This window comes from Lactuca saligna, chromosome 9 (assembly GCF_052625555.1).
Source record: "Lactuca saligna cultivar CGN05327 chromosome 9, ASM5262555v1, whole genome shotgun sequence".
Classification (NCBI taxonomy): Eukaryota; Viridiplantae; Streptophyta; class Magnoliopsida; order Asterales; family Asteraceae; genus Lactuca; species Lactuca saligna.
This window is the reverse complement of record NC_136425.1, coordinates 13348117-13359198: the sequence shown is the minus strand read 5'-3', so window position 1 is coordinate 13359198 and position 11082 is coordinate 13348117. Positions and strand designations below refer to the sequence as shown.

General features: G+C 35.8%; 1 protein-coding gene across 1 annotated transcript; it reads left to right on the top strand.

The window, feature by feature from the left end:
• The first annotated feature begins 6140 nt into the window (after nt 1-6140).
• Nucleotides 6141-6999, top strand: LOC145014325 (uncharacterized). Its single transcript, XM_078972708.1, has one exon. It carries the CDS (start codon nt 6261-6263, stop codon nt 6747-6749), a length of 489 nt encoding a protein of 162 aa, XP_078828834.1. The 5' UTR covers nt 6141-6260; the 3' UTR covers nt 6750-6999.
• Nucleotides 7000-11082: the final 4083 nt, after the last annotated feature.

The window sequence follows — 11082 nt, the reverse complement described above, 5'->3', positions numbered from 1 at the left end:
CGGGTTAGCCATGAAGAGGGCTTCCAAGGTTGTTGATTTGATGAGCCTTCTACCACAGTTACATGACCCCCAAAGTGAGCTTCTTTTGCTTCAATCTTGCATGGGCATTGCCAAACTTTTCTCTGGTCTGAGAACGTGCCAACCGCTCACATAGAATAGGCTGCTCTGTGTTTTAATAAAGGGTTACATGAGTCGATTGAAGATATTGTGGTTTGTGGGGGTCCGTTCTTTGGGGACCTTCAATGGCGACTGGCTTCGTTACCAATTAAATTTGGTGGTTTGGGGCTGTACTCAGCAGTAGAGGCTTCCTCATATGCTTTTGTTGCCTCACGGGCTCAATCGTGGGCGTTACAAGACCACATCTTACGAAATAGCGGCATATGTGGTATGGATGCAGGTTATGTTTGTGCTTTGGCCTGTCTTCATGATACGATTCCGGGCTTTGACTTTAGCGGTTTCACTAATAAGGACATAGCCCCTCCAAAAGCCCAACATTCATTAGCGAGTGCCCTTTTTAGTAAAATTGTCCAAGACATTGAAGTTCACTTCGACATGACGATTAGGCAGAAAGCTATTTTTGAGTGTCTAAGGGCCCCACATGCTAAGGATTTTCTTATGGCTATTCCTATTGACGGTCTCGGCCAACATATGACGTCGGTGGAGTATCGTGCTATCCTCAAGTATCACCTTATGATCCCTTTATTTCCGGCCGACGAGACTTGCCCTGTTTGTTGTAAGGCGTGTTTGGACTCGTTTAGGGAGCATGTAGTTCATTGTAAAGAGCTCCCAGGTTTCAAGTACCGACACGATCTGGTTAGGGATGTTCTGTTTGACATATTTAGACGCGCTGGGGTTTCAGCCAAGAAAGAGGCACCTGTGAACTTTCTGACTGACCTATTGGAAGGAAGATCAACACTTAGACCAGCTGATGTTTTAGTATTTGGATGGGTTGGAGGAAAACATGCATGTGTGGATCTAACAGGGGTATCCCCTCTTGTGGGCTTGGGGAGTGGAGTTTTTACAGTGGGGCAAGCTGGTTTAAAAGCTGCATCAAGCAAAGTGGCAAAACATGAGAAAACGTGCATGGAAAATCAACACACGTTTATACCCTTTGCATTTGATACTTTCGGTTTCCTTGCGCCAGAAGCTGTGGAACTACTCAATAGAGTCCAACGGGTCATGCATTATAATGTTATGACTCCAAGATATATAGATGTTGTTTTTAAAAGAATTAGCTTTGTCATCCAAAAGGGGTTGCAGCACAATTTGTTGCTCGTTTACCTACTATGTCTATGTAATTTTCAAGTAAAAACATTACAATGGAAAAAAAAGTTTACTAAAAACAGTTATATTCATATCATATTACAACTTTTTTAATATATAATACAATATGCAAAATAAATATCTCTCTAAAAATAATAGAAATTTTGCATCTAATCATAATAAATTTTCACAATTGCACTTTTTACCTTTAAAATTTTTTTGTCTAATAATTTTTAACATCATTAATTTTAAAACTAAGCTATTAGTATTCTATAAGTTACGGTTTTGATCATTTATCATATTTTAGTGTTACATCTTTGTTTGTACTTTGTATACATAATTTTTTAGTTTTTGTTTTTTAATAGGGTAAATTACACTAATCATCCCCAGGGATGAGCGTCGGACGGAACCGCTACCGACATGTACTGTTCTTGATTTTCCGAAAACCGAATTCTATCAAAAGTTAATCCTAAGTACCGAACCGAATTAAAATCACCGGTACCGGTACTGCGAATGGTACTAGTTTTCGGTACTAGTACCGGTACCGGCGGCACCGAATCCCGAATTTTTTGTATTTAGAGTACCAAGTGCCGTCCCATATTTTTAAATTCGGTACGGTTCGGTACCGGTTCCGGTACGGTACCGGTACATGATCGGGATTTGGGAAAAACTGCTCATCCCTAATCGTCCCTCGTGCATATGCCGAAAAACACGTTCAATTCTTATTTTCAAAAATTAACTCGGACCGTTCCTGAGAATGTTTTTTCTTACACGTTTAGTCCCTATTAACATGAAATGTTTACTTTACCCTTAATAATTTATTTTTTCATTTTTTATTTATTTATCAATTTTAAATTAAAAAACATAAACAAAACAAATATCCCTATCCCTCCCCCTTTTCATTTCCTGCAACAAGATTCTCAAGACCTACAACTACCTATCACCGCCAGCTCTTCCGTCACCACCACCTATCATCGACAGCTCTTCCCTGTTTAGCACCTTATCCACAACCCTAATCTCACACAACCGACCACCGATTTCATAGAAAACCACCATTATCGCCATTCACAACCACAAATCCCCATAAAAAACTACCATCGGGGCCATTACCTATCTTGCTTTATTTACTGATCTTTACATGATCAAACTTGTAACTCAAAAGAAAGAAGAATGGTGCAGAGGAATCTCTGATTGAGAGATGGAGGGACGAAATGTGAGGTGATAGAAAAACATACAACTGCGATCGAACCACCCATCACATTCACGTCAAATTCGATTGCAACTCGATAGTCTCCATATCTCTGCCATGATGCATGCAAAGTTCGAAACCCTAGCCGTCGCCGATAGCAGTTATGAAGCTCGATGCATATGTCTAAATCCTAGTCACCGTCGATGGGATCTGTCAACGTGGAGAGTTGTGTTGATATGGAGACGGAAAATGAATCGGCACTGTCATTAGGCGGTGATCATCGATCGAAGAATCGGAAACGATGGGGGATAAGTACTAGATCATCAATGACTGGAAATAAATAGAAGGAACGTCGTCTGCCGTTACCGATTCAAACGTCGATGGTGATGAAACGGTATTACACAAACGACAGGAGGCTGGTCATCACGAAAGAGAAGGTTGAGATTCTAGAATGACATATTCATCATTGTCCTTCATGTTAAAATGGAGAAGAGAGTGCAATTGTGGAGGAAGAGGATGAGAGAGAGATTAGAGATTAGAGAGACTTGTTTTTATTTTATTTTTTTAAGTAATAAATCATAATAAATAATATTAGATTAAATAAAAATAAATTTCCAATGGCATAATGGTCATTTCAATTGTGTGGACTACATTCGCAACAAAAACATATATCAAAGACGAAGCGTATAAGTTTTAAACAAACGAAGAACGATCCGAAATAATTTTTGAAAATAAGGACTAAACACACTTTCTGGCACTTGCACGAGGGACGATCGGTGTAATTACATTTTTTATTAATTACAAAGAAGTTCTCCACTATAATACATAATGACTTAAATACTAGTTATAATAAAAATACAATGATTTTCAAACGATTTTCTAGTAACAAAATAAGTCTATGTTTTAAAAGATATTAAAATTTAAAGATATTATATTTTGACAATCAACATGTTATCAGTATCCACAACAAAATTACCATGATAACATATTTTAACCTGGTTTGCTTGTTTTATCTAAAATAAAATAATTTTCTAGTAACAAAACAAATCTATGTTTTTAGAGGCATTAAAATTTAAAGATATTAGACATATTATCAAGTATCCACAATAAAGTTACCAATGTAACATATTCTAATGAGGTTTGCTTGTTTTACCTAAAATAAAATGAATAAATAACATGCATTTAAGGTTGTTTTTAGCGGCAGATTTAGAGGTCTTTTGGTGCGTTCCAAATCACTACTCGATTTTATGTCGTAGTGTAATTTTAAGTTTTCTATTCAGGTGCATCCACTAAAAGTATATAAGCTATTACTAGTGTAAGGTGCAATTACAACCATGATTTCTACATTTGCGAGTGATTATTCTTGACAGATATAAGGATGGAGGGAGTGGTGCCACCGAAACCGCACTCCCTCCCTCGCCTCATAAGCGTCATGTCACTTTTTACCACTTAAGTATGGTTTCTTGCCACACCAAGGGTGTGGTGCCACAATTTTAGGTTTTTTTTTTTTTTTTTTTTTTTTTTTTCATTTTTTTGTTAAATATTTTAATTTAATAAAACTTATTTTTTAATAAAAAAAAAACATAATTTTAAAAACATATATTTCATTAATTAAAAATACAAATACCAAACATTACTTAATAAAAAAAAACCTAAAAATTTAGAAAATCAAAGTAGAAACAAAAAACCAACAACTTAAAAAAACACACAAGAAACCATTAAAAACTTGAAAAAAAAAATTAGAAATTAGCCACGATTCATGTAACGGTTTTTCACTTCCTCATTCATCGCCAAAACCACTTCAAGCTCGGCCCCGGTCATATTCGACTTGTCCATTGCTAGTATTCGTATGTCGCTCTCCCTTTGTTTCCGAAGCTCTCTTTCAGAAGCAATTTTCAAAATCTTTTTTCATTCTCTCTTTTATAACCTTCATGTCGGTTCTCATTTCTTTCAAATCATCTGAATCCGACGCTTTGCCTTTGCCTTTGCCTTTGCTTTTTGATTTGTCTCTTCCCAATGGTCGGGAAGGTGGTGAAACTGGAACAGGTTAATCTTCGTTCAGATCAAATTAAACACGAGCATCTGATGTAGTGTGGTCGGACTCAGATGTTCTGCTGCGTTTTGACCCACTGTCGATATATTGGTCATCCTTGTTATCTTTCAAAAAATTCCAAACTTCAAGAAACTTGAAAGCCTTCAGATTTTCTTTTTGATACACTTTCAACTCTTTCTTCAAAATGACTTCATCGCTTTCTCCACTTTTCCATTGACGTTTCATGTTGTTCCACAAGTCATTAAACAACATGACTTCCTTGTTCATCTTTCCCCATTTGGAGTACACTTGATGTTTTGAACGGTATTCTCCACGGTTCATTCCTTTATGGAACCTGTGTAAAACACGAATCCAAAAGCGGTCATGCTTTTGGTCTTTACCAACCGTCGCATCTTCTGATATATCGATCCAAGATTGTGCCAACACTAACGCTTCCAAAGGTTCCCGACATCTAGCCTCCGCCTTCTCTTTTCTTTTAGTCGCTGCTCGAGTGGGCTGAGTTTCTGTAACGAATTTCGGTTCGGAATCAGAAACAACCGTTTCTGGTTGTGTTTGTGTGTGTTGAACAAACTCGGGTTGGAACAAAAAATCAAATGGATTAAAATCCGGATCGGGGTGTGGTAGTGGTGGTGTTTGTGGATGTGGTTGCCCTGGTCATTGTGGAAAAGAAGGAAAGATACCGTCATAGTGATAATACGGAGATGAAAAAATCGGTTGATCAAATGAAGGTATTGGGGTGTTGGTGTTTCTGACTGGTGTTTTTTCTTTGCTAGGTTTTTTGAAAGAAGATATTTTTTCAAAGAAAATTGGATGAAATGATTGTGTTTATATGTGTTTAAAGGTTGTGTAAATGTAAAAATGATAACATATATATATATATATATATATATATATATATATATATATATATATATATATATATATATATATATATATATAGATGGAGTAAATGGTTAAAAAAATTAAATTACATGAATATTTGAACGATCAAAAAGAGAAAGGGGAAGAGCAATCAACAAACACGGTCTTCAATGGCCTCAGTGTGGTCTCGACCGCCCCAAACTGCACCCTGGGATGGTGTTCGTGGCCCACGTGGCGTAATCGCGGTTCCAAACCGCATACCACATCGAGAAGCTTAAATTAACTTGTATTTTAAACTTATTGTAATTTAGTATTTGGTGATATTAGAAAATCAATTTATCATAATTTGTAAAGTAATTTATAAACCAACATTTTAATAAGCATTTAACATAATTATTAATAAACTAATTTATAAACTATAATAACTAAATTTTCATAAGTAACGCCAAAGACAACCTAAATTTTATAATAAATACATATGCATTGAATATTCACCGAACAATGGAGGGTTTTCAATAAATGTTGCCAAATTTAGCATAAATATGTATAATCTAAGCCTCTTAAGATAATGAAACCAATCATAACTACAACTAATCACGTAACTTAAATATACAAAAAGAATAATCAATATTATATAATGACTATTTTTTTTTTTTTGAGGGGCAATAATAATGTAAGATCCAAGAAATGTGCACTAGCATGCCAGGGGCCTTTTTGTCATTTTAGCCTTCATCACTTATCATATTACTCTTCGGACCCCATGATCACCTGTACGGTTCCCCTCTATAAATCCATCTTCCTCATCACCTCCTTCATAAGTCATATCCGACGACTTCATCCACAGAAATCAAATCAGAAGTCTTGAAATCTAATTTAACAAGAACATCGATCTCCATGGGAAACAGTTTAAGGTGTTGTTTGGCTTGTGTTCTTCCTTGCGGTGCTCTTGATTTGATCCGAATAGTGCATTTAAATGGCTACGTTGAAGAAATCACACGTCCGGTAACCGCCGGCGAGGTTCTGAAGAACTACCCTAATCATGTCTTAAGCAAACCATGTTCTCAGGGCGTTGTCCGGCGAATCTTGATCCTTTCGAACAGTTCCGAGCTTAAAAGAGGCAGCATTTATTTCTTGATACCTTCCTCCTCCGTGCCGGAAAACAAGAGAAACCCGCAGAAAAAAGATCCGAAAAAGCCCAAGAAGATACCTACGGTAGCGGTTGGGCAATCGGCCGATGTGTCCACCGGAGAGAACACTGTACCTTTGAATTCTTCAGATGTTGTTGTGGTGTCGGAGAAGAAGAAGCTAGGGCACCGGAGAGCTCGCCGGACTGTTCAGGGCGGCGACTGGCGGCCTCATCTTGAGAGCATCTTTGAGGAGTAATTTTTTTTTTGAAAAAAAGTTGTTGGGTTTATTTACTACTCTTTTCTACCGCTTTTTTATTTTCTTGTGGACAGATTTGACATTTTTTTTAAAATTTTCGCCTTATGTTTTTTTATAAACGAGGTAAATGTCTCTTTTGCCCCAGAAAATCACTTGAAGAAGAGAGAAAAAGAGTGATTATGCCCAACTTCATGTACTTTCATCTCCAAAGTTGTAATTATGAAATATAAATATATCCCCCCTTTTTATACACTCTTTGAGTTTATTTCCCTTGAAATTCATTGCCCAGATATATATATATATATATATATATATATATATATATATATATATATATATATATATATATATATATATATATATATATTTATAATTTTATAATTTTATAATTTTATAAATACTATTGTTAGTTTAGTTATCCTGCAATTCGTTGATAAAAGTATTAAGCGAAAACTATTTCTGTCTCAATTTCTGTGAATATGTGAATATAAGATAGACAAATAATGTTCTCAATGGACAGTTTATGTTAATTGGTTAAAATAGATATGACATTATTAATGCATTAATGAGAATTTAAATATATGATTGATTAAACAAAAATTGGAAAATTACTATTGTTGAAAAACAAGTTTATCCGTTTAAAAAAAATGGTTTCAACTTTTTTTGGAACACAAATTTCAGTTCTTGTCCAAACATGAAATGGAAAGATTATTACATATTTGTGTTGTTCTATCATCTATGCTATAAAACTTCAAATAAACAATGAATAATAATAAATAATAAAGTAATCGCCAAACTATGGCGGTTGAATGAGTCTTGAAGAGTTGAAAGATCTTTTTTAAAGTTAGTTCATACAATCTTTTTTTGCTGAAATTTATTTCTTTTTAATTTCCGTAACCAACAAATTAGTGGCAATTTTTCCAATGTCATGTTTTAAGACAGAAATTAAACACAATTTTGATTATCAATTTCTGTAAGATTTCCGACAGCTATGATTTTGCATTTATGAACAACCGGTCAGAACCATTTTGAGACACGAAAAAACATATAACACTCTCCTTTCTTCTCCGTATACTATTGTAGGAATTATCTGGCATCATGCCAAATTGACGGATTTGTTTTAAGAAAATTGTTTCAAACATATACCTCCACTTACTCTAATATATGTGTTTGTGTTTTGGTTATCTCATTGCATATAGTTTCATATACGTATCTCTATTGTTTGTCATAAAACAAAATTAATGATTAGAAGTTTCCTAAAAAAATAATCCATATGTAAACGGACATAAAAATGATATGGATCAATCAACAATATGTCAATGCATTTTTCGTTCTACATATTATATACACCATTTTCTGGATGGTACAAATTTAAAAACCATATTACATACATACATATGTACCTGGGCATGGACTATGGAGCCATGGACGGATTAGTTGGCAATCATGCGTACGAGAGTATAAAAATAGAGATGCTCTACCAATTACTATTTCCATTGACTTTGTTGAAACAGTTGACTTTTAAAGAAAAAATATAATGAATTTTTTTTATTATATTTATTATAATGGGAAAATGTTTTCATTTCATTAGGATGAAGGTTCAAATTCGGTTTGCAAGATAGCTAGAATTAAGTAGTGTTAGGAGCATATTAGTGTGTTTGCGAAAGCCCAATAGATCCCGTTTTTTTAATTGTTCCACATAGCTCACAACCTGGCTCGAAGAAATCTCTTAGATGGGCGGATGTAAATCTGGATATATCACCGAAGCAATTCCATTATAATGCAGCTTGAGTAGTAAAGTCTTGTGCTATAAATGCATAAGCAGATAAAGACATTCGCAAGTTTTGAAAATCGGAACGCAACGGTCGGTTCGATCGATTGAAGCGGGAACCGTTCTTGTTTCCAGTTTTTTATCTAAAAAACTCTGCTTGTTTACAGTTAGTGAAAGGTAACTGGTTTGCCAAAAAAAAAAAACTGGTTCAATTGGACCAGTTATACCTTTTAAAAACAAGGATATTTATAAATATATGTATTATATTTTAAAAACAACTACAAAAGCAAATTTAGAATAAAAAGTGCCCCGAGTAATCATTTTTTAACTTATTAGCTAAATCACAACTAGTCGTAAAAGTTAAAAAAAAAAAATAATAAACATAATCATTTCTACTTGTTTTTAAGGTAGGTCTTAATTTTTTTGGATATATAATTTATAGTTAATATTGAAAAATTAGATGGGTCAAAGAACTCACATTGTGATATAATAGACTCGCCAATGGGTAAACATTACATGTGTTGAGCTACCAAAAATGTAATAACCCCAAAAGAAGCTAGAGTAAGGCTTAACTTAAATTGAAACGAATTATTAATCGATTAATGTTCTGAAATTTCCGAGTAAAAATTTCATTTTAAATAAGTCAAAATTCTTCATTCATTATCCCGAAAGGCAGTCATAGTAAATGTATTCTCAAAACATCATAGTAAAATCAAAAATAGTCAATGCGGAATAAATCTCCAGGAGATGCAGTGCAATCAAGTCGGGTCTTTCCTTTTGAAACTAGAACTATCTAAAATCATTTTAAACATAAACCATAAGCACAAAGCGTAGTGAGTTCCCCAAAATATCATGCATACATTACGATACAAAACATAATTGGGTCTATTTCACCCCCATCCGGTCTCTTTTAACCGGTACTGGGTCTATTTAAAACCCCTTCGGTCTCTTTCAACCGGTACCAGGTTTATTTCAACCCCTTCGGTCTCTTTCAACCGGTACTGGGTCTATCGCCCTTCGGTCTATTTCACCTGTATCGGGTCTGTAACACCCAGAACCTTAAGGAGCAACTATAAGGAATGAATCCCATTTTGAGGACTGGACACGACGTGTTGGAAGAAACAACGCGCTGTGTTTAATTGAGGAAAAGCACGGGTCTCATTAAGACCATCACGACGTGTTGGTGTCTAAACATGGTGTCTTGGTAGTTGGGAAGGAAAACCTAAATTGCACCCTATATAATCTCCTTAAGCCCCAAAGGCTAGTCTCCTTATCAACCTCCATTGCCACTTAAACCCTAATTCGTCCCTTAATCTTTCTTGGTGGTGTTCTTGAGCCTTGAGTGGATACTTGTGATTATTTTACTCGTCTCCAAAGGAAACTTTGAAGATTGAAGGTGCTTAGCTTGGAAGGAAGATCATAGATCTAGAATCTCTCCACTTCTTGCAGTCTCTTTGAGATATCAAGTTTGTATCTTGGCTTGTGTATGATTAGATCTCTTCATGACTAGTTTATTATGATTTTAGTCTCCTTTTTTGGTCTTTGGATGAGTTGAGTCGTTTAAGGGTTTATTCTTTCGGATATGGGTCTGTTTTGGCATCCTTTAGCATAAAGGAGCAAGCTTTATGTGAGGAATGGTGTCATGCATGCTTTAAATCCCATATTAAGTCCCTTTTTAGCTTAAGAGCTTTATTTAGTCATATATGGACGTAAAGTTGGCAACTTTACATGATAATCCATCTCAAGGAAGTCAGATCTAAGTTTTAGAGACACGTCTTTAAGGATTAAGTGCTTATTGTATTAAGCTGTTGAATCTTGGGAAAACACGGTGTGTTGGTTGGGGATTTCCCGATTTTCTAGATGAGGAAGGAACACGACGTGTCCAAGGGGCAACACAGCGTGTTTGGTCAACATGGGTCGTTGACTTTGACTTTGACTAGAAGGTTGATCAAGGTTAACCTTGGAATGTTTTGGGGCATGTTTGGGCCATTTGGATTATTGAATTGGGCCTTGGCTTTGGGGCCAAGTTATAAAGAGGGTAAAAAGGTCTTATACCCTAGTTTGGACATTTAGTGTGGGTCGAGTCCGATTATCGATGGATGTTTATCTTGTGGTTGATAATGTGGGGATCTATCAAGCCAGTAGCCAAGAATTATCTGAAGGATTCAACAGCGCGAGGTGAGTTTCCTCACTATGTTTAGCGGGTCGAAGGCACCAATATCGGCCTATGGGTTGCTATGTAGGGTGCTAGATGTCAGTGTGGCTCTTGCATGTGTGTTTGTATGCTTACTGGGTGGGGACCGACGATTATTCTGTATCTGGTTATGCATATATGATTGTATGTGTGTAGGGCCCGATGATTGTACAATATGCCATTATCTTTGTGATTTTCGCATGTTTTTGAATGTTTATATGATTATATGACTATGCGAGTGTGGGCATGGCTCGTATCTCAGTGGGAGGGGCCCGATATGTGAGTGTGGGCGGGGCCCGATATGTGAGTGTAGGTGGGGTCGTATCTTAGTGGGGGGGGGGGGGTCCGTTATGAGAGTGTGGGCAAGG

Excerpts from the sequence above, each read along its gene's own strand:
- LOC145014325 (XM_078972708.1), top strand. The coding sequence starts at position 6,261 with ATGGGAAACAGTTTAAGGTGTTGTTTGGCTTGTGTTCTTCCTTGCGGT.